At 41.1% G+C, this 26,402-nt stretch overlaps 1 protein-coding gene across 21 annotated transcripts in view; it reads right to left on the bottom strand.

Moving 5' to 3' along the window:
• The window catches only part of LOC125713312 (serine/threonine-protein kinase pim-3-like), a 104,404-nt gene that overhangs the window by 41,072 nt on the left and 36,930 nt on the right, over positions 1-26,402 (bottom strand). For 6 of the 21 annotated variants that reach the window (XR_007383550.1, XR_007383548.1, XR_007383549.1 and 3 more), the window contains exon 1: positions 9,205-9,233. The exons of 1 other annotated variant lie outside the window; for it this stretch is intronic. Coding sequence is in view for 3 of the 20 variants with exons in the window: in XM_048984320.1 (XP_048840277.1) it covers positions 20,857-20,948; positions 21,046-21,222; positions 21,427-21,805; positions 22,994-23,038; positions 23,152-23,246; positions 23,504-23,654 (939 nt within the window). In the remaining 17 variants the exon portion in view is untranslated. Of the gene's footprint in view, positions 1-6,074; positions 6,137-6,340; positions 6,402-6,522; positions 6,662-6,758; positions 6,936-9,204; positions 9,234-20,627; positions 20,689-20,809; positions 20,949-21,045; positions 21,223-21,426; positions 21,806-22,993; positions 23,039-23,151; positions 23,247-23,503; positions 23,660-23,748; positions 23,938-26,402 lie in introns of those variants that run through there. 14 more of the 21 variants (XR_007383539.1, XR_007383543.1, XR_007383540.1 and 11 more) reach the window with 10 other exon arrangements.

The raw sequence follows: 26,402 nt of genomic DNA, 5'->3' as shown, positions 1-26,402 counted from the left end.
GTAAAGAAGTGCTTTCTCAAATTCAGTTTAAAATGTTCTCCCACCAATTTCCACCTATGGCCACATGCTCTAGTATTTAAATTAATATTGAAATAGACATTTGGCTGAACAGCATCCAGACCTGTTAGAATCTTATATACCTGGATCACATCTCCCCTTAGTCTCCTTTGCTCGAGGCTAAACAGATTCAGCTCAGCTAACCTCTCCTCACAACACCTTCCTCTATGACTAGGAATCACTCTCGTAGCCATACATTGCACCTTTTCCAAGGCAACAACGTCCTTCTTAAGGTATGGTGACCAAACCTGCACACAATATTCTAGGTGGGGTCTTACCAAGGATTTGTATAATGGGAGCATCACCTCCCTTGATTTAAACTCCACACACCTAGAGATGTAACCTAACATCCTATTGCCCTTTTTTATTGCTTCCCCACGCTGGCCAGAGTGGGACATGGAAGCATCAACATACACACCGAGATCTTTCTCGTAATCAGCTATCTTTATTTCAGTGGAACCCATAAAATATCTGTATGTTATATTTCTGCTCAATGCAGAACTGGTGTGTTCTTCACTTTTTCTGAGTGTGAAATGTATAGACTTCTTAAAATCCACTTACATCGCTAAGATAACATTCTCAAACATTACTTTTCGATGTTTCCCACTTCATTTGTAGCTTTTTTGAGAGAAGCGATTATGCCTTTAATCTTTAAAATAAGTCACTGCTCTTCACTTGACTGCATAACACAGTAAATTAGCAAAATATTCAAGGTGACTATTTTGGCAGTTCAGGTTTGGAATCCATTATACGCGGCAGTGCCGCCTTTAAGCATATAATTTTGCCAAAGAAAAAAAGGACAATAACCCAATTGACATATGTATACACCTATAATTGAGATTGTATATGCTTTGAACAAAGATGTGGTCTGTAGTCAAGTCGTTTCTTTGCTTCCTGAACAAAATCCGCTCTTCTAAACGTGCAGATGCCGATAGCTGTTAGATCCAATGACCGGCGTTGTAAGGTTGCCAGGGTGAGAATTAATGTCCAAACGTATTTTGGGGGGGTGAGATTACACAACCAGTATCCCTCTTCTAGACTTGTCCCTGAATGGGGCTTATTCCGAATTCTACATTTCCCCCCACAGTCCATGTTATGGTGAACTGGTCTTGCCAAATTGTGGTTAGGTGTGAATGCATTGCTTTAAGCCAGCACTGTAAGCGGCTGCATGAATTAGCACGCATTCATTGTTGTTCTGCTGGCTTATGCTAATGCAGTTGCCCATTAACAAAACCAAAACGTACGATACGCTGAAGTATGTCACTGCTGGTGGTTAAAAGGAGGTGGGTTTCAAGTGTTTGCTATTTGTGGCCATATACTCCATTATGTCGGGCCACTATTCATTGGTGCGCATGACTGTCACAGCAGAAGCATGGCGTGAATTTGGAAAACTATTCTTACAACAGTTTTAAACCATGCTGTATAATGTATTGTATGTCCTAAGTCGCAATTTCGATTTTAAATTGATAAATCATTCAGCCCTACTGTTAGGCTTTAAAAGTGATAGCTGGTAGCTTAAAAAGGTTATAGTTTAAAGCAGAAAATCCCATTGTGAAACCTGTTTATTACCCTGTTCATTTTTGTCTGCTTTTCAGGTGGTTGACGCGACATATTTTCCGACACGCGCTCTCTGCCTGCTGGTGGAAGTGAGCTCACCTGTGTTTGCGCGCATGTGTCTGTGCACGTGCACCGGGGCTTATCTCTGCCATGCGCGATGCAGAGAGCAGAGGAGGATTCTATACGCCGACCATGTAGAGACAGTAATGACAAGCTGTTGTGAAAATAAGATAAATAACAGAAGGCTATTTAGTTTGTTTAATAAAAGGACAATGTATAGACCTGTTCTATACGAAAGGTAACCTTAAATGACTTCTGTTGTGATCTGGCGCTACATAGAAATAAAATTAGCTTGTCCTTTGAGGGGTGGTGGGAGGTGCCATTGGGGGGCGGGGCACCCCCCTAATATAATGGTTAGGGGAAACACTATCCAGAGTCAACCCTCTCAAAGCTTCAAGTCCTGACAGCATACAGTATGTCGCAGCAGTTCTGTCGTAAAACACATACTGATGCCTGAAAATCCCATACTTTTTCTGACCCTAACCCTAGCCTCAGTTTGCTAACCCTAACCCTACAGTACCTGGCTGGTTACTTAAAGTCTGTGCAGATCAGCTGGCTGACGTCCTCACCGATATGTTTAACACCTCCCTGAGTTAGGCAGTTGTCCCAGCATGCCTTAAACCACCACAATAATAGCTGTCCCCAAGAAATCACCTGTGTCCTGTCTAAATGATTACCACCTTTGGCACTCATATCAGTCATCATGGAGTGCTATGAGATACTCATCATGGGCCACATCAAAGCTGCCTTTCCTAGCTCTTTGGACCCTCTCCAGTTTGCCTATCGCCCAAACCTATCCATCAACAACGCCATTTCCATTGCACTTCACCTGTCATTGACCCACCTAGACAATAGACTCTTACGGAAGGATGCTGTTCATCAATTTCAGTTCAGCATTTAATACTGTAATTCCTCAGAAACCGTCTACTAAATTGAAAAGGTTGGGGCTGAACACCTCCCTTGTTAACTGGATCCTGGACTTTCTGTGAGAAAGGCCTCAGTCAGTCTGCATTAGTACCTACACCTCTGGCCCCATCACACCGAGCACAGGAATGACACGGGGCTGAGTCCTTAGTCCTTAGCCCTCTGCTCTTTACAATACTCACTCATGAATGCTCAGCAAACTTAAGCTCCAATCATACCATAAAATTTGCATATGACACGACAGTGGCGGGTCACATTGACAACAATGACGCTTCACCATACATGGAAGAGATGGCAAGACTTGTTGCCTAGTGTAAGTGTAATAATCTTTCTCTTAATGTTGATAAGACAAAATAAATGATAATAGACTTCAGGAAAACAAACACTGTATACCCACTTTTCACTATTGATGGCACTGCTGTAGAGAGGGTCAAAAGCACCAAGTTCCAGGGTGTCCACATCACAGACAACCTTACTTGGTCCCTCAATTCAGCCTCCTTTGCCAAGAGATTGTGGCAGCATCTACACTTTAAAGAAACTGAAGAGATTGTGGTTCCCCTCTCCAATCCTCACCACTTTGTATTGGGGAACTATTGAAAGTCTGCTGTCCATCTGCATAACCGTCTGGTACAGGAACTGCAAGGTTTCAGACTGCAACACACTGCAACGGATAATGAGGGCAGCTGAGAAAGTCATTGGGGTGTCCATGCTTTTTCAGAGGGACATCTTCCTCAATCGCTGCCTTTGCAGAACCACAAATATTGTGGAAGACCAGTTCCACCCACTACATGGACTTTTCTCTCTCTTGCCTTCTGCTTAATGGTATTGAAGCATGTGTGCTGGTTCTTCCAGACTGTGTAACACTTTCATACCACAAGTCATCAAAATTCTTAATGCACAATCATGCTAAAATCTCTGCCTAGGCAAATGCCATTCTACTGCACCTCCTCAATATATGGTCCCGAATGATTCCAGTATAATCTCTTTGGTGTTTGTATTTTACAGTTAACAAAAGCTGATTTAATTTTCTTTTGAACAATGACCCTTTTGTCAGAGAAGCCCTGTCTTGCAAATTTCCCGTGCTGATATTTTGCCCTCAGTGAAGCTGCTTGGGTATGGGAGGTATTTTCTGCAGAAAATAAAATGAAAATGATAAAAAAGAAAGTATAATCTCCACTTTGCCATTTAGTTTCCAAAGTCTCAGCACAATAATCCTGCAAAATGAAAATGAAATAGCACCATTTGCATTTTAATTTTCCATTCATATATGAGGCAGATTTGAAAAATAAAAAATTTTATTCAATTTTTGACTTTTCATTTTCCAATTAGAATTTTCATTTCCTACTTTGCCTTTTTATTTTCAAGTTCACTACATGCAAATATATGTTAATTGGGGCTGTGGGCGGAGCTATGGATCACTGTTGCACTTTTTCAGTGCGTTTGCGGATTCCGTTGTCTTCCTGCTTCTTGGCCATGGTCAAACCTGTCGCCCAAACTAACGGCAAAGTCACACGCGGCTTAAGTTAGCTTCTTATTTACAGCACCACTAGAAGGGAATGTTTGTGCATGATGCAGTTTTTACAAGACATTTTGGAAATACAAAATAACGTATGAATAAATGGTTTGAGCTATAGAACATATATTTATTTCGTATAAGAAAGTCTTCCTGTATTGAAAATGTTGGAATTACCTGGACATAATATGATTTTTCATTTGTAACAGTAAACTGGTTGCATGACACTTTGGTCAATTGTTCACAGTCATTTGAATAAGAAGCCATATTTCCAAATGGAATGCAGAGGTCTTATTCATCTTGGGTAAGGCAAATATGAAATGCATAGTACACAGCAGGCATGAAACTCTGATGACACTGAAATTAGCCTGGGCCAGATAGCTACCTAGCTGAAAACATGGCAGTCTGGCCCAGGCTAATTTCAGTCTTTCCTTACAATGGCATACCTGCATAAATATGTGTGCCATAGCTTAAAAATTCTGTTTATATTTTATTTTGTATTTTCAAAATGTCTTAACTAAAAACTGTACAGTATGTGTAGCTGCGAACACTCCTTGTAGGCAAATTAAGCCGCGTATGACTTAGTTTGGGCGACAAGGTTGACCATGGGCAAGAAACACGAAGACAACGGAATCCGCAAACGCAGAGAAAGCGCAGCAGTGATCTGTAGCTCAGCCCACCGCCCCAATTAACGTACCTTGCTTAGCTGGATTATCTTAAATCCGAAAAATTATCGACCACTTGCATCATGTGTTTTTAAGTACTCAGTCAACAGCATGGCATGTAGACTGTTGCAGACATACTCACAATAGACAGGAACAAATATGTACTGTATGATTTTAACTTTTATTAATGTTTTTGACCGTTAAAATTTATTCATTTTACCTGTGAAAATGTTAGTGGATTTACAGTTAGTGAAAGCTAATTGTTCTGCCGACAGTTTTCAAAGTTAGCAGAAATGCTAATCCACTAAAAAAAGTGAGCTCTGCTGACATGATTATAACAAATTAATAAAATATTTTTTATTATATATTTTTTTCAGCTGTTGTAGAATAGATATTTTGCTGCTTCTAGTATAAAATAACACACAGTAGGATGAAAAACACGTTTCATATTATGGCACCATAACATAACCTTCAGTAGTTGTACATGATCATGTGTCAAGTTGCTCCTGTAGGTAGTAGCTCATGTTCAGCAAGGGTGTAGATCCTTGCAGATTTTTGAGGAGTGTTGTAGAAAGATGGCATTCCACAGCTTGCAAGCTAGTAGCATATCCTACCTCAGTGATCTAAAATGCATTTGACAAATTACATTAATGGTCTGCCACAGGTCCAAGAGGGAAGTACTACTCTGGTCATATCTGTGTGCTTCCAGTGAAGAACTACTCCCACGAGCTGGAGCAGAACTGCAACATCCTACTGCTCAAAACCGAGCAGCAAATATGCTACACTATGCTGAGAAACATTTTGATGACATATACTGCCCAAATGAGAATTACAGTAGCATTAATTTTACCTTAAACAACCCTTAAGACATGCAGGACAAGCCTGAGTGACTGAGAGAAAGTGTTTGCAGCAAGTATAAATTTGGGTCTGAGGTAGACACAAAGCCACACTATTGTGCAAATCAGTGTATCTGTTGTAGTGCTGCTCAGTAAAGTTGTAATTAATAAAACATGCCAGACTCTGACTCTTAGTCAATCATTAAATACAATCCTAGATAAAGTACCCAGCATGCATCACCCCAAGATGTCTGGATTCCCCATTTGCTCTGCCCTTGTCTTAATTCAGGTCAGATCATCATAACATGGCTTGGATATTCAGGCAACCATGGTTAGAGACACCAAAAGAGATGAAAAACACATATAAAGAGCATCTGCATAATTGAATCTTTATTGAGGCACAGCTCAGCATTATTTAAGATGCCTGGCGTCACAGAACACTGCCATGTTCATGCCATCTTTTCTGTGTCTCGCTGGCGCTGTGTCTGCACCTCCCATCTTAATGCTCACATCACATCAATCTTCTGCAAAAGAAAGCATGAATGTACAGAAAAGAATGCAGTTTAGGAAACAATAGGAATTGGAACCTATGCAAAACATTCAGTCACAGAGCATTTTTGTCCATAGTTGTTGGAAATAGAATTGTTCACTGGTTCCAAGAGCAAAAGAAATCATGAAGACCTTTGTGGTGAGCACATGAATGAGACACAAGGACGGTTTTCTCTTACCTGTCCCAAGACTCAGCAGTGACTTCCTCTCCCTTGCCTCAAATGGTGACATGTTAAGTTTCTAAAGTAAAGTACAACAATGGTTGCTTTATAAACCATCCCCAAGGGTTACAAGCTACCTTGATGCAAAGCAACTGCTATATCATCTGTATCTTTTATTATTAAGTGAGAGAGCAGCATACCTTTCTAGAGGCAAGGAGTAATTTTTGCAATGAGCCCACTGTCAGCTCTACTTCAACCAGGGATGGAGCTCAATGTCCTCCATCGTCAGCCTATCTGCCACTTTCAGCGTAAGGCACCGTTCAATTAGATTCCGGCAGTCTGTCAAGGAACAGATTGGGAGAGTTGCACAGTTAGTCGGAAAATAATATTTCCTCTCGTGGAACACGAATCAAAGAGCAAAATGTAAGTTGCTCACTTGGAGAGACCCATGTTGGGAATTTTAAGTGGCCAGAAACGAGTGCCCTCTTCCTGCGGAAGGGGAGGTAGCCGCACACCAGCTCAAAGAGCGTGACCCCCACTGACCAGACCGTGGCGGGGCCAGCTCTGTATTTCCGTTTCCGGAACCACTCTGGGGGAGCGTAGGCATTTGTCCCTGAAACAACAAGGTGAAAATTTCACAAACCTTTTCGTACAGCTGGGTATTTTTACTGAAGCAAGCCAGATTAGGACCCAAGAATACAAATCCAACTTCCCTACAGGGAGTTTAATCACAAATCTAGTTTTGTTGAACACTGGGTTAAACACTACCTGCTACTAATCCAGAATGACAGGCTATTAATTAACCTTTCTTACTGACCTGCAAATTCCCTGTAGGCATCGTCCATCCATACATCTCCACATCCAAAGTCGATCAGTTTGACTTCTAAACTGTCTGTATTAATTAGGAGGTTCTCCGGCTTCAGGTCGCGATGTAGGACGTTAGAGTCCTGGCAGTGACGCAAAGCGCGGAGAACCTGTAGCAGCACATGCTTTGCCACTTCTTCCGTGAGGAATCCTCCTTTGGTGTGGCAAAATTCATGGAGATCCAGGCATGGGTCCGGCCTTTCCAAAACTAGGATATAGTCATTGACCCCAACAAACCAGTCAATGAGCTTAATGATATTTTTGCAGGGTGCCGGAAGGCTGACGAGGGTCATTATGGCCACCTCCATGGGGACGGGCTCATCAACTCCAAGCTATGAAGGGGATGTACATATGTTAAGAACATAAGAAATGTACAAACGAGAGGAAGCCATCTGGCCCATCAAGCTTGTTTGGGGAGAAGTTAACTAATAGGTCAGAGTTGTTAAAATCTTATCTAGCTCTGATTTAAAGGAACACAGGGTTTTAGCTTGCGCTACACTAGCAGGAAGACTATTCCATACTTTAACTACACGCTGAGTAAAGAAGTGCTTTCTCAAATTCAGTTTAAAATGTTCTCCCACCAATTTCCACCTATGGCCACGAGTTCTAGTATTTAAATTAATATTGAAATAGCCATTTGGCTGAACAGCATCCAGATCTGTTAGAATCTTATACACCTGGATCATATCCCCCCTTAGTCTCCTTTGCTCTAGGCTAAACAGATTCAAGTTAAATTTCATCTGCCAGGTATCAGCCCAGTCGCTAATTAAATCCAGATCACGTTGTAGCCTCTCTACTGCTAGATCAGTACCTGCTACATCACCCACCTTGGTGTCGTCTGCAAATTTAATCAGTTTACTGTATATATTGCTGTCAATATCATTGATGTAAATTAGGAACAATAGTGGTCCTAAAATTGAACCCTGCGGTACCCCACTGTGAATGCAGGCCCACTGTGACATTGTGCCTCTAATTATTACTCACTGCTTCATGCCAGTTAACCAGTTTTCAATCCAAACTGCTACAGTTCCTAAAATCCCTGCAGCTTTGAGCTTAACCAAGAGCTGTAACTGTTTAGGCAGAAATTCATCTAAAGAAACCCAGCTCCATGGCTGAGGACACTTACCATTTCTATCTGCATGCCACCCTTTCTGGCATACTTTATGGCCACCTAAAGGAGGAAAAAAATCAGTGCATTGAGATGGTGTCACACTTTACAGGATAAGATGGATCTCTGGACAGATATCACTATGCATGTTGTGATCACACCACTTGGGGACTTACTGGGAGGCCATCGCTCTTCCGACTTCCGGCATAGACAGCTCCAAAACCACCTTGCCCGAGGAGCTTCCCCTTCAGATAAAGCTCCTCCAAAGGTTCTACAACATTAGACAGGTACACTTGAAGAAAAGAATCCATATGGCACTTTCTCTATGAGAACAGACTTGTAGATACTTCACCATTAATTTTAAATAGCATGCATTAATATTTCATTACTGCATACCTATCCTATAGTTTGGTGTGTTAAATCTGCATTATCATTAGTTTTCCTATTAGATGCTACTGTCAGAATAAGTTAACTTCTTTAGTTATAATTCTCATTCTCTCTCAAAGACAGTCATCTGTTGATTCAAACCTTTGCGGGGCATTTTGAAACCCAGTTCTTGGGTGTCACGGCGAGGCGCTTCGGCAGTCTGCGCTTCGCTAGTCTGTGCTTCCTGACTCTTTCTCCTTTTCTTCGACGGAGATTCGTCGAGAGTATCGGAGTGGGGTCGTTTGGTGGCCATTTTATCTGTAAATCAAAAGAATTTTATGTTACGCTGTTTGATGTGGATAACACTTTACACTAAAACATAACTTATAATGGGCACTACCTAATAAATGGCGATTTAATCGTACAGCTCAAAACTGTATTTTTCTAATATAGTATGACATATCTGCTAAAATCAACCAAAAATAATCGATACCGTATAAGTTATAAGGATTCGTTGTCGGAAGAGAGCAAATAAGTCCCTCACCATGCACAGAACGATGAAAATGATTGATAAGCGACTGTAAATTCTAGAACGACGCGCGTTTTAATGCACGCGCTCACCCAGGCTAGATCCCAGGGGCGCAATCCCCGTTCATAAAATGCAAAAATAAATGACGTATTTGAAAATATTTTTTTGCAGTAATATAGTTAGTTGAGAGTTTGTTTTGTATATTTGTTTATGCTGCATATATGCTGTATATATTGTGTGTCCTGGATATGTATACAATAAGTCAATTTTACTCATATTTATTCCAGCATCTTTGCTCGCTGTGTGACGCACACAAGAATTTTGTCCCAATTTGTCCGTCAGTTTTATGGTTATTTTGTTCAAAAGTAATACTAGAAACGATATTCCTTTGTGCACCGCCAGAGGGGGTTATAGCCTAACGGGAACATTAGTTGAAGTTTCGCGGGATTTTCTTTAGATCAGAGGTCTCAAACTGCCGGCTCGCGGGCCATTTACGGCCCTCCCTCCGGCCCGCAACTACGTTAAAAATATAACGCAATCCGGCCCGCAAAATATTAATTAACAATATTTAATATTAATATTAATTATCATTTTTGTAGTTATTTTATAGCAATTTAAACTACTCACTCAATATACAAAAACAACACAAACAAAAACACGGTTAAAAAAACGAATACGGTGATAGCGTAAAAAACCTACGTGTGCCAGCAGACATACTAAGAAGAGAGCTAGTTTCGGGGCTTTAGCAGTTTATTTTTGTTTGGCTGTGAACGAAAATGTCTTATTCCAAACCGAAAAGGAAAGTGGATGATGAACACAGACAGTTTCAGGAAAGTTTTTTGTGGAGTTTAGTGGAAATGCCACCTGTCTGATATGCAAAGAAAAAGTTGCCGTTCTAAAGGAATACAATCTCAAGCGTCATTACTCTACTAAACATGGAGACCAGTATGAGAAGTACCAGGAAGACGAAAGAAAAAAACGAGCCCCCCAGTTGCAGAGACAGCAAACTCTTTTCTACAAAGCCAAAAAGGATGCTGATGCTGCAGTTGAAGCGAGTTATGTGGTGAGTGAGATGATCGCTAAAGCAGGAAAGCCATTCACTGAAGGGCAGTTTATGAAGGACTGTATGTTGAAGGTCGCTGATATTTTATGTCCAGAAAGGAAGAACATGTTCAACAATCTCTCTTTATCGGCAAATACAGTGGCAGAGCGGATTACTGAATTATCGAGTGACATTTATGATCAGCTACGTGGCAAAGCGGGGATTTTCACTGCATACTCTGTGACGCTTGACGAAAGCACAGACAAAACTGACAATGCTCAGCTAGCTATTTTCGTCAGGGGTATTAATGAAAAGTTTGAGGTGACAGAAGAATTGCTGAGTTTGTGTCCAATGCACGGCCGGACAACAGCCAAAGATATATTTCAGCAGTTGGGCGACGCGATTGAACGCGCTGGTTTACCTTGGAACAGACTAGTAGGCATTACTACCGATGGCGCCCCGTCTATGGCAGGTAAAAAATGGACTGGTGGCGCTGGTGCAAAGAAAGTTAGAAGAGGAACATGCAGATCCGGCGGTTGTTCTGCACAGCATTATACACCAACAGGCACTGTGCAGCAAATGCTTGAAATATGAACATGTCATGTCTGTTGTCCTAAAATGCATCAATTACATCAGGTCAAGGAGTTTACAGCACCGCCAGTTTCATGCCTTTTTAGAAGAAATTGAGGCAACATATGGCGATGTACTTTACTTCACTGAGGTGCGCTGGCTCAGCAGGGGAAATGTCTTGAAGAGATTTTTTGAGCTAAGAACAGAGGTGAAGAGATTCATGGAAAATTGCAGAATGGATGTTCCTGAATTTGATGATCCTAAATGGGTCATGGACCTTGCATTCCTAGTGGACATTACACAGGAACTGAACATCCTTAACCTGAAGCTCCATGGCCCTGGTCAGCTTATCACAGCAGCGTATGAAAGTGTGAAAGCCTTCTCCACAAAATTAAGATTGTGGAAAACTCAGCTTTCTGCAAAAAGCCTCAGTCATTACACAACATGCAGATCTCTTGTGGAGGAGGGCATAGCATTCAATGGTGATGAATATGCATCTGCTGTTGAAAACCTACTTCAGGAATTTGATAAGCGTTTTGCAGACTTCAAGGCACACCGTGACACTTTCCAGCTGTTTGCAGACCCCTTCTCAGCTGATGTGGAGAGTGTCCCAAATTTGTTGCAAATGGAACTTATTGACTTGCAGTGCAACAGTGAGCTAAAAACTAAATTCAGAGAGGCACAGGGAAATGCAGACAAGACTGCACAGTTTTTGAGAGAATTACCTCCACGCTTCCCAGAGCTGTCCAAAGTGTTCAGTCGGTTAATGTGCCTTTTTGGAAGCACATATCTGTGTGAGAAGCTTTTCTCAGCTATGAACTTTAACAAATGCAAGTTCAGGTCCAGGCTTAGTGATGCTCATCTTGAAGCTGTACTAAGGGTTTCAACTGTGAACACCATCAGGGCCAATGTGGCGCAGTTGTGTGAGCAAAAGCGCTACCAGGGGTCTGGCAAGAAATAGCATAGTACGTACATTTTCATCTGTGCGTGATCCTGGGACCTGTAACAGCTGCATCACTGCACTATGGCCCACTTCTGTGTCTTTACATACTGTGCTTTGGATTATTTCATTTTTTTACCAAAACACATGCATGTGCGCAAACGCACATGTGGTATATCCTGGAAACGAAGGTGTATAACTCACAAAATCGTCCATTCAGTTGGGTATATATGCCATAGGTGTCTTTTTGTAGTCTTCTTTTTGTTGTTGTTGTTATGTGCATGTACATTGAGAGCAAATGAAATTGTATCAGAAATGAACACATTGTTAAAAGTTAACTTAGAAGTCATGTGCAGTTCTATATTGATTAACTTTTTTTCATGGATAGAACTGAATAATTTTAATATGCTAAAGAATCTTACACATGAACAGTTTTTATTTTTTACAAACACTGGTTTGTTCACTTGTTCTGAGTGTGAAATGTATAGACTTTTTAAAATCCACTTTCATCACTAAGATAACATTCTCAAACATTATGTTTCGATGTTTACCACGTCATTTGTAGCTTTTTTGGGAAAAGCTGTTTTGTAAATAAGATAAATAACAGAAGGCTATTTAGTTTGTTTAATAAAAGGACAATGTATAGACCTGTTCTATACGAAAGGTAACCTTAAATGACTTATGTTGTGATCTGGCGCTATATAGAAATAAAATTAACTTGACCTTTGAGGGGAGGCGGGAGGTGCCGTTGGGGGGCATCTGCATAATTATATCTTTATTGAGGCACAGCTCAGCATTATTTAAGATGCCTGGCATCACAGAACACTGCCATGTTCATGCCATCTTTTTTTGTGTCATTAGAGTCCTGGCAGTGATCAGTGTGACCTTTAGAGTGTCTGTATTAATTAGGATGTTCTCCGGCTTCTGGTCTTGATGCACGACATTAGAGTCCTGGCAGTGACGCAAAGCGTGGAGAACTTGCACCAGCACATGCTTTGCAACTTCTTCAGTGAGGAATCCTCCTTTGGTATTGCAAAATTCATGGACATCCAGGCATGGGTCCGGCCTTTCCAAAACCAGGATATACTCATTGACCCCAACAAAGCAGTCAATAAGCTTTATGACATTTCTGCAGGGTGTCAGAAGGCTGACGAGTGTCATTATGGCCACCTCCATGGGTTACAAGCTACCTTGATGCAAAGCAACTGCTATATAGTGGTGCAACGGATCACAAAACTAACGGTTCGGATCATATCACGGATTTTGAGTCACGGATCGGATCAATTTTCGGATCAGCAAAAAGGGGAGGAGTCAAATGTAATTTGCTTCTCATTTATTACAAGAACAGTATGGCAAGGAACTTTTGGTTTTATCAAAAATAACTAAAATAAATTACAAAAATAAAGCCAAGAAATAACTGAAAAAGCTGAATAAATACAATTTTTAAATAAAATTCTCAATACTTGAATACTTCAATGCAACAATTGAAAAACAACCTGAGAACTGAAAACAGGCCAAACCTTATAATGACAAATTTTTTTTCAAAAAGATGAGGATGTCTATATTCTCTGGGGAGAGAGTAGACCTCTTAGCTGTCACTATGTCACCTGCTGTGGAGAATACCCTCTCACTAGGAACTGAAGTGCCAGGCACAGCAAGGTAGTGTCTTTCCATTTTTGCAATGTGAGGGTATTTACACTCATTGTGTTTCCACCACGCCAGCGGATTACCACCATCCACTGGCAAACTGCTTGCTGCCCTGTATGATGCTACCTCCTCTTTGATTGTGTTGTAAAAAGTTTTCTCTGTGTCTGACTCTTTCACAAATGTACCCCCAAAAAGCTCTTCTATGGCAGACTTCTTTTGTGGAGGAGATGCATTTGGCCCTGTGTCTTCTTCAGAGGGTGTTGGCTCTGTGGCTTGACCCTGCAGAAAAAATTACTGAGTTATTTAACTATATTTCTTGTTATATATTTCATAGGCAATCAATAACATATGCTGGTAATTTTCAAAATTAAGATCAAATATTCACATAAATAATAGTTAAAATATTTTATAACTTAATTATATTAATATTAAATAATATGAATAACTGTATTATTTTTTACCTCTTCAGTAGCCACAATCTCAGTTGTGAGATCAGTGTATGTCTTCTCGCGTAGGGCTGGTTCTATGTGAGTCAGGGACTTGAACCTTGGATCAAGTGCAGTAGATCTGTGAAGATAATCTTGTATTTCAGGGGGGTTGGTGTATCTGGAAATCAGCTCCCCTCTTATGGCAGCCTTAACATCTCTGGTAATGCTGGTGTCTTCCTCATTTGCACACATGGATTGTATAATTCTGGTTTTCAGAGGTAGGATCATGGACACAGATGGTGCATTTTCAGTACTCAATAGGGTTGTGACTGTTTTGAGAGGTTTGAGGAGCTGAAGGACCTCCTCTGCTACTTTCACATCATCATCAGACAAGGTGACAATGTCTCTGATATTTTTTTTCAGTGTCTATTCTGTCAGTGCAGAGTATACTGCTGCCTGCTGCTCAAGATAGCGCTCCAACATGTCATATGTGGAATTCCATCTTGTAGTGACGTCGTGTATGAGCTTGTGGGCTGGTAGCTGTAGCATTTCTTGCTTTGTTTTAAGGACATGAGCTGCTGTTGTACTTCTGTGGAAAAAAGAAACCACCTTCCTAATCCTCCCAAGAAGGCGATCCATCTGGTTAACTGAGATTCCTCTTTGGCATGCTAAATTTATCACATGTGCAAAGCAAGATATCTGTGGCCCTAGTCCAGCTTCTGTCACTGCATTTACTTGGTTTCTGGCATTATCTGTGGTGACTGGGATATTGCTACATGCATTGTGTCTCTTTAACTTCCACTCAGCTACTGCTTCTATCAGGATTTGCGCTAGATTTGTGCTTGTGTGAGTCTCATAGAGGGGGCGTGTCTGTAGCACCGGACTTTGCATCTCCCATCCCACTGTTATATAATGGGCAGTCACAGTCACGTAGCTTTCGGTAGCCCTTGATGTCCACCCGTCTGTGGTGATCGAAATAGAGGATGCATCTGATAAGTCAGCGACGATTTCGCTTTTTTCCTGTTTGTAAAGTTCAGGCATGACCTTCATGCTGAAATGTGTGCGCGAGGGTATTTCGTACCGTGGCTCAAGCACTTTTAGGAGGTTTTTAAAACCCTTGTTTTCAACAACAGAGTATGGCCTCATGTCTGCCGTGATAAACATCCCGATAGATTTGGTAATAGCTTTAGCCCGCTCTGATTCTGGTGCAAAGTGCTGCTTAAATGCAGCGGTGAGCAGCTGTTGCTGTGGTTGCTTCGGTTTGCATCCTGTCTGCACACCGGGGTGATGTCGCTTCAGATGCGTGGCCATACTCGATGTATTGCCACTTTCATACGGCTTTCTCGTGCCACAGTGTCTACACACTGTAACTGTTTTGTCCACCACCCTTCTTCCGTCATCATTATATTTTACAGGAAAGCCAAAATGCTCCCATACAAAAGATTTGAATGACGCGGGAGGCTTTTCGAGTTCCTCTGTTCCGCCGCTAGCCATCGTTGTTGACTGAGTCACATGTTCCGCTGACGTAAACACGACTTCTGTGTAATTAATTATTTATTATTTAAGCAATATCAGCAGAAAACACTGTTTTATCTGCGGTTATTTTTTTTTTATTTATCTAAAAGTTTAAAAAACGAGTTAATCCGCGGATCACGTGCGTTCCGATCCGTGGGTCGTAATCCGTACGGATCACGGATCAACCGCGATCCGTTGCACCCCTACTGCTATATCATCTGTATATTTTATTTTTAAGTGAGAGAGCAGCATACCTTTCTAGAGGCACAAAGTACTTTTTGCAATGATCCCAATGGTCAGCTCTACTCCAGCCAAGGATTGTCTGTATTGATTAGGATGAGAGAGAGATGGAATGCCGCTTCTTTCAAAAATGATTTATGACCTAAAGGTTATAAAGGTCATGGGGGCGGGGCGGGGCGATTTATTAATTATTATTTTGAATTATTTAATTATTTTATTTATTATTTTTAAAATTATAATTTTATATTGAGGAGAGTGCTTATGAGTGTGTATTATTTGAATGTTATTATTTTAAAAATTATAATTTTATATTGAGGAGAGTGTGGGGTTTTGTCGGGGCGCCGCCGGGGCTGAGCGGGGTGGGTTACCTGATGGAGCTTGAGCGTATGCTGTGCGGTACTGTGGTAAGGTCCCCGGGCTTTGGAGAATCAGCAAAGGACTCGGAGAGAGCGATGCTGTGTGTCTGGTGCGGTACTGCGCGAGTCTGAGAGAAACTCTGAGAGAATGAGACTCTGGGAGAAAATGATAAAGTTGGAGCAAAGAATGAGAGGAGGCGGAGGATCTGTCGTCCAATAAAAAACGCTTGGCAGTAGTTTTGACAGTGTATGTGTTTTTCCCTCACGCAAGCATTTGCATTACATCAGCGTATGGGGCCGCACTTTTGAGGGTCATCTCTAATAACTTGGGCCACACATCAAGTTGGACATTTTGTCTCCCAGTAAATCCTGTTTGAAGTTTTGTTTTTCATATATGACTGCGCACAAGTACAGATATGGGTTAAAAGAGAAAACTGTAACTATGAGTGCACGTGTCCCACCGCAGCGCGCCCACGACTCTTTTTCGGGTACTGTGTTATTTAAAATAAAACGTCTTAAGCATTTCGACAACAAGAATCAAGGAATAACAAGAGGCGATCCTTGTTAAAATAACTCGCTCGCTCTCTCCATGTCGCGCTTGTGTGTGCAGCCACGATACCCACACACCACTGTCTTTTATTGAAAACAGCTGAGGCAAGTGGTTTTCTGAACTTTAAAGTGTGTATACAATAAGTAAACGCGTGTAAAAGAAGTATGAAATGTGTTATAAAGCACATAGCCAACGCTAATTAATAAAGAATTTAAGCATAATAGCCCAGACGTACCATGGCCTATAGCTGGTAGAAATGGAGCTATCCTACGGCCTACAAGATAAAAGCATATGGCACCAAATTGGAATCAGTAGTCTTTAAAAGAATAAATGGACTAGCAACTGTCTCTGGGGGAGCACCCCCGGTTAGGTACTATTAAGGAGCATTTAGTGACATGCATCAAAACACATTTTTAAAAACTTTGACAGAATAAAGTCTTAGTTATTTTAATAAATACGTTTTTCAGTAACATACTACAGACATATTACTGCCTCCATTTCCCTTACTAACCGATAGGTGGTAAAGTAAGAAAACGAAACTTCGCTCACTTTTCGCTCAGAAATCTCACTGCAAAGTGGATGACGACTGGTTCTGTTTAATTAGGACTAAGTTTCATTAAGTATGACACATGGTGCAGCTCAGTTACCGGTGTTAACATGGCGTCCTCAGTAAGCATCTCAAATCAGGCACCCGGATGCTGTAAGCATAGGCCTCGGGGGTCACCTTTTTACAGAAAAGCCATCTTTATTAAAAAATAACTAAGGCTTTATTCTTTAAAGTCTTTAACGTGTTTTAATGCGACTGCTAAATGCAGTTTACTAGCTCCTACTGTTATAAATTAAATGCTGTTAACCAGGTGCACTCGTAGTTACAGCTTTCTCTGGACCTGACCCTACATTGTGTACATGCATGGGGACCATTGCTGACATAGGGATCTAATGCCTAGGTGTCGAGTCTCACGGTTAAAACCTCCAGTCCCCGTGTGGCTCAGGGTTCGTCAGCTGGTTAAGATTGGTAGATTCCATGAGAGGTACCCTTTTAAATACGCTTTATTCCCACCACCCCACAAAATTAGTACATTTTAAAAACACAACCGTGCTGCATACATATAACAAAACATGTACAACTTTTATTTTGAATAATAAAACACCCGGTCATGGTACATTTTAAAAACTCATTTGATAAATGTACATAAACATTTTTGTACAAGCTTGAAAAATACAACACACGTATAAATCATACATTTTAAAACACTTGTGCAACTTTGAAAATAAAAAAAAACTTCATGTTACATTAACAAAATCTCCTTTGATAAAAAGCCTACAAAATTTTTACAACTTTGCTTTTGTAAATTAAAAGCCATTTTCATATTAGATTTCAAAACTAATTCACAAAATGAATGCATAAAACTTCGTACCTTTTAAAAATACGTTTGGGCTGCAAACACATAACAAAATGTTTTTGTAAAACACCCCAAACATCTTACATCTTAAAACATCTGTACATCTTACTTTGAAAAACTTTCATGCTACGTCTTAAAACATCTGTACATCTTACTTTGAAAAACTTTCATGTTACGTCTTAAAATATTTATGTAACTAAAAACTATGGTCAAGTTATATTACCATTCTTTAAAGTTTTTAATGTTTAATTTCTAGCCGCGGGGCGGCATGGTGGTGCAGTGGTTAGCACTGTTGCCTCACACCTCTGGGACCCAGGTTCGAGTCTCCGCCTGGGTTACATGTGTGTGGGGTTTGCATGTTCTCCCCATGTCGTCGTGGGGTTTCCTCCGGGTACTCCGGTTTCCCCCCACAGTCCATAAACATGCTGAGGCTAATTGGAGTTGCTGAATTGCCCATAGGTGTGCATGTGTGAGTGAATGGTGTGTGAGTGTGCCCTGTGATGGGCTGGCCCCCCGTCCTGGGTTGTTCCCTGCCTCGTGCCCATTGCTTCCGGGATAGGCTCCAGACCTCCCGCGACCCAGTAGGATAAGCGGTTTGGGAAATGGATGGATGGATGGATGGAAGGGTGCTGTTCAACAATTTCAGTTCAGCATTTAATACTGTAATTCCTCAGAAACCGTCTACTAAATTGAAAGGGTTGGGGCTGAACACCTCCCTTGTTAACTGGATCCTGGACTTTCTGTGAGAAAGGCCTCAGTCAGTCTCAGTCAAACTGGTTGCATGACACTTTGGTCAATTGTTCACAGTCATTTGAATAAGAATCCATATTTCCAAATGGAATGCAGAGGTCTTATTCATCTTGGGTAAGGCAAATATGAAATGCATAGTACACAGCAGGCATGAAACTCTGATGACACTGAAATTAGCCTGGGCCAGATAGCTACCTAGCTGAAAACATGGCAGTCTGGCCCAGGCTAATTTCAGTCTTTCCTTACAATGGCATACCTGCATAAATATGTGTGCCATAGCTTAAAAATTCTGTTTATATTTTATTTTGTATTTTCAAAATGTCTTAACTAAAAACTGTACAGTATGTGTAGCTGCGAACACTCCTTGTAGGCAATTTAAGCCGCGTATGACTTAGTTTGGGCGACAAGGTTGACCATGGGCAAGAAACACGAAGACAACGGAATCCGCAAACGCAGAGAAAGCGCAGCAGTGATCTGTAGCTCAGCCCACCGCCCCAATTAACGTACCTTGCTTAGCTGAACTATCTTAAATCCGAAAAATTATCGACCACTCGCATCATGTGTTTTTAAGTAGTCAGTCAACAGCATGGCATGTAGACTGTTGCAGACATACTCACAATAGACAAGAACAAATATGTACTGTATGATTTTAACTTTTATTAATGTTTTTCATCGTTAAACTTTATTCATTTTACCTGTGAAAATGTTAGTGGATTTACAGTTAGTGAAAGCTAATTCTTCTGCTGACAGTTTTCAAAGTTAGCAGAAATGCTAATAAATTAAATATTTTTTATTATATATTTTTTTCCGCTGTTGTAGAATGGATATTTTGCTGCTTCTAGTATAAAATAACACATAGTAGGGTGAAAAACACGTTTCATTTTATGGCACCATAACATAACAACTTCAGTAGTTGATCATGTCTCAAGATGCTCCTGTAGGTAGTAGCTCATGTTCAGCAAGGGTGTAGATCCTTGCAGATTTTTGAGGAGTGTTGTAGAAAGATGGCATTCCACAGCTTGCAAGCTAGTAGCATATCCTACCTCAGTGATCTAAAATGCATTTGACAAGTAATTTACATTAATGGTCTGCTACAGGTCCAAGAGGGAAGTACTACTCTGGTCATATCTGTGTGCTTCCAGTGAAGAACTACTCCCACGAGCTGGAGCAGAACTGCAACATCCTACTGCTCAAAACCGAGCAGCAAATATGCTACACTATGCTGAGAAACATTTTGATGACATATGCTGCCCAAATGAGAATTGCAGTAGCATTAGTTTTACCTTAAACAACCCTTGAGACATGCAGGACAAGCATGAGTGACTGAGAGAAAGTGTTTGCAGCAAGTATAAATTTGGGTCTGAGGGAGACACAAAGCCACTATTGTGCAAATCAGTGTATCTGTTGTAGTGCTGCTCAGTAAAGTTGTAATTAATAAAACATGCCAGACTCATTCATGACTCGTCAATCATTAAATACAATCCTAGATAAAGTACCCAGCATGCATCACCCCAAGATGTCTGGATTCCCCATTTGCTCTGCCCTTGTCTTAATTCAGGTCAGATCATCATAACATGACTTGGATATTCAGGCAACCATGGTTAGGGACACCAAAAGAGACGAAAAACACATATAAAGAGCATCTGCAAAATTGAATCTTTATTGAGGCACAGCTCAGCATTATTTAAGATGCCTGGAGTCACAGAGCACTGCCATGTTCATGCCATCTTTTCTGTGTCTCGCTGGCGCTGTGTCTGCACCTCCCATCTTAATGCTCACATCACATCAATCTTCTGCAAAAGAAAGTATGAATGTATAGAAAAGAATGCAGTTTAGGAAACAATAGGAATTGGAACCTATGCAAAACATTCAGTCACAGAGCATTTTTGTCCATAGTTGTTGGAAATAGACTTGTTCACTGGTTCCAAGAGCAAAATAAATCATGAAGACCTTTGTGGTGAGCAAATGAATGAGACACAAGGACGGTTTTCTCTTACCTGTCCCAAGACTCAGCAGTGACTTCCTCTCCCTTGCCTCAAATGGTGACATGTTAAGTTTCTAAAGTAAAGTACAACAATGGTTGCTTTTTAAACCATCCCCAAGGGTTACAAGCTACGTTGATGCAAAGCAACTGCTATATCATCTGTATCTTTTATTTTTAAGTGAGAGAGCAGCATACCTTTCTAGAGGCAAGAAGTATTTTTTGGAATGAGCCCACTGTCAGCTCTACTTCAACCAAGGATGGAGCTCAATGTCCTCCATCGTCAGCCTATCTGCCACTTTCAGCGTAAGGCACTGTTCAATTATATTACGGCAGTCTGTCAAGGAACAGATTGGGAGAGTTGCACTGTTAGTCATAAAATAATATTCCCTCTCGTGGAACTCAAGTCACGGAGCAAAATGTAAGCTACTCACCTGGAGAGACCCATGGTGGGAATTTATAGCGGCCGGAAACAATTGCCCTCTTGCTGCGGAAGGGGAGGTAGCCACACACCATCTCAAAGAGTGTGACCCCCACCGACCAGACCGTGGCAGGGCCAGCTCTGTACTTCCGTTTCCGGAACCACTCTGGGGGAGCGTAGGCATTTGTCCCTGAAACAACAAGGTGAACATCTCACAAAACTTTTCGTACAGCTGGGTATTTTTACTGAAGCAAGCCAGGTTAGGACCCAAGAATACAAATCCAACTTCCCAACAGGGAGTTTAATCACAAGTCTAGTTTTGTTGAACACTGGGTTAAACACTACCTGCTACTAATCCAGAATGACAGGTTTTTAATTAGCCTCTCTTGCTGACCTGCAAATTCCCTGTAGGAGTCATCCATCCAGACGTCTCCACATCCAAAATCAATTAGTATGACGTCCAGAGTGTCTGTTTTGATTAACAGGTTCTCCGGCTTCAGGTCACGATGCAGGACGTTAGCCTCCTGACAGTGACGCAAAGCACGGAGAACCTGCACCAGCACATGCTTAGCATCTTCCTCAGTAAGGAATCCTCCTTTGGAATTGCAGAACTGGAGGAGGTCCAGGCATGGGTCCGGCCTTTCCAAAACCATAATATATTCATTGGTCCCAACAAACCAGTCGATTAGCTTAATCACGTTCTTGCAAGATGTCGGAAGGTTGACGAGGGTCATTATGGCCACTTCCATGGGGACGGGCTCGTCAACTCCAAGCTACGAAGGGGATGAACATATGTTAAGAACATAAGAAATGTACAAACGAGAGGGGGCTATTTGGCCCATCAAGCTTGTTTGGGGAGAAGTTAACTAATGGGTCAGAGTTGGTAAAATCTTATCTAACTCTGATTTAAAGGAACCCAGGGTTTTATCTTGCACTACGCTAGCAGGAAGACTATTCCATACTCTAACTACACACTGAGTAAAGAAGTGCTTTTTCAAATTCAGTTTAAAATGTTCTCCCATCAATTTCCACCTATGGCCACGAGTTCTAGTATTTAAATTAATATTGAAATAGCCATTTTGCTGAACAGCATCCAGACCTGTTAGAATCGTGTATACCTGGATCACATCCCCCCCTTAGTCTCCTTTGCTCGAGGCTAAACAGATTCAGCTCAGCTAAGCTCTCCTCATAAGACATTCCTCTAAGACTAGGAATCATTCTCGTAGCCATACATTGCACCTTTTCCAAGGCAACAATGTCCTTCTTAAGGTATGGTGACCAAACCTGCACACAATATTCTAGGTGAGGTCTTATCAAGGATTTGTATAATCGTAGCATCACCTCCCTTGATTTAAACTCCACACACCTAGAGATGTAACCTAACATCCTATTGGCCTTTTTTATTGCTTCCCCATGCTGGCCAGAGTGGGACATGGAAGCATCAACATACACACCGAGATCTTTCTCGTAATCAGCTACCTTTATTTCAGTGGAACCCATAAAATATCTGTATATATATCTTTATGTTTCTGCTCACTGAATGGATTACCTTACATTTATCTATGTTAAATTCCATCTGCCAGGTATCAGCCCAGTCACTAATTAAATCCAGATTCCGTTGTAGCCTCTCTACTGCTAGATCAGTACCTGCTACACCACCCACCTTGGTGTCATCTGCAAATTTAATCAGCTTACTGTATGTATTGAGTCAATATCATTAATGTAAATTAGGAACAATAGTGGTCCTAAAATTGAAACCTGCGGTACCCCACTATGAATGCAGGCCCACTGTGACATTGTGCTTCTAATAATTACTCGCTGCTTTAGTTCAGTTAACCAGTTTTCAATCCAAGCTGCTACAGTTCCTAAAATCCCTGCAGCTTTGAGCTTAACCAAGAGCTGCAACTGTTTAGGCAGAAATTCATCTAAAGAAACCCAGCTCCATGGCTGAGGACACTTACCATTTCTATCTGCATGCCACCCTTTCTGGCATACTTTATGGCCACCTAAAGGGGGGAAGAAATGAGTGTATTGAGATGGTGTCACATTTTACAGGATACGATGGATCTCTGGACAGATATCACTATGCATGTTGTGATCACACCACTTGGGGACTTACTGGGAGGCCATCGCTCTTCCGACTTCCGGCATAGACAGCTCCAAAACCACCTTGCCCGAGGAGCTTCCCCTTCAGATAAAGCTCCTCCAAAGGTTCTACAACATTAGACAGGTACACTTGAAGAAAAGAATCCATACGGCACTTTCTCCATGAGAATAGACTTGAGGATACTTCACTATTAATTTTAAATAGCATTCATTAATATTTCATTACCGCATACCTATCCTGGAGTTTGGTTTGTTAAATCTGCATTATCATTAGTTTTCCTATTAGATGCTAATGTCAGAATAATTTAACTTTTTCAGTTATAATTCTCATTCTCTGTCAAAGACAGTCATCTGTTGATTCAAACCTTTGCGGGGCATTTTGAAACCCAGTTCTTGGGTGTCACGGCGAGGCGCTTCGGCAGTCTGCGCTTCGCTAGTCTGTGCTTCCTGACTCTTTCTCCTTTTCTTCGACGGAGATTCGTCGAGAGTATCGGAGTGGGGTCGTTTGGTGGCCATTTTATCTGTAAATCAAAAGAATTTTATTGTATGTTACGCTGTTCGATGTGGATAACACTTTACCCTAAAACACATAACTTATAATGGGTACTACCTAATAAATTAAAGGCGATTTAATCGTACAGCTCAAAACTGTATTTTTCTAATATAGTATGACATATCTGCTAAAATCAACCAAAAATAATCGATACCGTATAAGTTATAAGGATTCGTTGTCGGAAGAGAGCAAATAAGTCCCTCACCATGCACAGAACGATGAAAATGATTGATAAGCGACTGTAAATTCTAGAACGACGCGCGTTTTAATGCACGCGCTCACCCAGGCTAGATCCCAGGGGCGCAATCCCCGTTCATAAAATGCAAAAATAAATGACGTATTTGAAAATATTTTTTTGCAGTAATATAGTTAGTTGAGAGTTTGTTTTGTATATTTGTTTATGCTGCATATATGCAGCATAAACAAATATACAAAACAAACTCTCAACTAACTATAAAAAAAATATTTTTTAGAATCGATATTCCTTTGTGCACCGCCAGAGGGGGTTATAGCCTAACGGGAACATTTGTTGAAGTTTCGCGGGATTTTCTGTAGGTAAAGAAACGCCTGGAATACAAACACCACGGATGTCTCCGCTCTGTGCTCTTTTAAGTTTTGAACAGGTTAGTACAGTAGTTAATTACTGTTTCATGTCCCAAATGTTACACACAGGTGTTTAACTGTATTGTCAAAATGGTAAAATAGTGATTTAAAGTGCAGGATTACTCTTCAAGACTTTACCAGCGAAAGTAAATGCCGTCTCGTTTCTTACAAACCGAACATTAACGTGGTTTGTGAAAAGGGTGCCCGTGTTAGTCATCTTTTTTTATATACACTGAACAAAAATATAAACGCAACACTTTTGTTTTTGCTCCCATTTTTCATGAGATGGACTTAAAGATCTACAATTCATTCCAGATACACAATATTACCATTTCTCTCAAACATTTCTCACAAATCAGTCTAAATGTGTGATAGTGAGCACTTCTGCTTTGCTGAGATAATCCATCCCACCTCACAGGTGTGCCACATCAAGATGCTGATCTGACATCATGGGTAGTGCACAGGTGTACCTTATACTGCCCACAATAAAAGGCCACCCTGGAATGTGCAGTTTTGTCTCACAGCAAAATGCCACAGATGCCACAAGCATTGAGGGAGCGTGCAATTGGCATGCGGACAGCAGGAATGTCAACCAGATCTGTTGCTCGTGCATTGAATGTTCATTTCTCAACCATAAGCCGTCTCCAAAGGCGTTTCAGAGAATATGGCAGTACATCCAACCGGCCTCACAACCGCAGACCACGTGTAACCACACCAGCCCAGGACCTCCACATCCAGCAGGTTCACCTCCAAGATCGTCTGAGACCAGCCACTCAGACAGATAATGCACGGCCCCATGTTGCAAGGATCTGTACACAGTTCTTGGAAGCTGAAAATGTCCCAGTTCTTGCATGGCCAGCATACTCACCGGACATGTCACCCGTTGAGCATGTTTGGGATGTGCTTGACCGGCGTATACGACAGCGTGTACCAGTTCCCACTAATATCCAACAACTTCGCACAGCCATTGAAGAGGAGTGGACCAACATTCCACAGGCCACAATTGACAATCTGATAAACTCTATGCGAAGAAGATGTGTTGCATTGCATGAGGCAAATGGTGGTCACACCAGATACTGACCGGTTCTGAGTCCCCAGACCCCCAATAAAGCAAAAAACTGCACATTCCAGGGTGGCCTTTTATTGTGGGCAGTATAAGGTACACCTGTGCACTACCCATGATGTCAGATCAGCATCTTGATGTGGCACACCTGTGAGGTGGGATGGATTATCTCAGCAAAGCAGAAGTGCTCACTATCACACATTTAGACTGATTTGTGAGAAATGTTTGAGAGAAATGGTAATATTGTGTATCTGGAATGAATTGTAGATCTTTAAGTCCATCTCATGAAAAATGGGAGCAGAAACAAGAGTGTTGCGTTTATATTTTTGTTCAGTATATATCTTATTATTAACATGTTAAATGTCTAATTGTTTCTTTACGCTACCTGGTATCTTGTCCTGGCATTTATGCAGTTTAATTAGAAGTTATTTTCACTGTTACACTGAACCAGAATGTGAAAAAGTATATATTTGTCATTATTCAATGTTGCTCAGACTGTATCGGCCATTATAACCTGGCCACAATTAAGCACGGATCTACGTGTTATCTCTGCATATGTTAAGGCAGTAAATTAAACGGACGGCTTTCCATTTTTTTTGCTCTGAGTAAATTGAGATTTATATAACACATATTGTTAAATGACACGATATATAGAGATGTATTCTGTCTGTTTTTTACGTTTGAGAGTGATGATGTGACATGTTGAATAGGGATTTTCTTTAGATAAAGTACATACACCACTGATGTCTCCCGTCTGTGCTCTTTTAATTTAAAAACAGCCATCATCTACGTACATTTTCATCTGTGCGCGGTCCTGGGACCTGTAACAGCTGCATCAGGGCACTATGGCCAAATTCTGTGTCTACATACTGTACTTTGGATTATTTCATTTTTTTACCGAAACACACGCATGTGCGCAAACACACATACGGTATATCCTGGAAACAAGAAGGTGTATGACTCATAAAATCGTCCATTCAGTTGGGTATATATGCCATAGTTGTCTTTTTGTAGTCTTCTTTTTGTTGTTGTTATGTACAAGTAC

The sequence above is a fragment of the Brienomyrus brachyistius genome, chromosome 18 (assembly GCF_023856365.1).
Source record: "Brienomyrus brachyistius isolate T26 chromosome 18, BBRACH_0.4, whole genome shotgun sequence".
NCBI classification, from domain to species: Eukaryota; Metazoa; Chordata; class Actinopteri; order Osteoglossiformes; family Mormyridae; genus Brienomyrus; species Brienomyrus brachyistius.
Note: the sequence above shows the minus strand (reverse complement) of the source record. Positions and strands in the feature narration are given on the sequence as shown.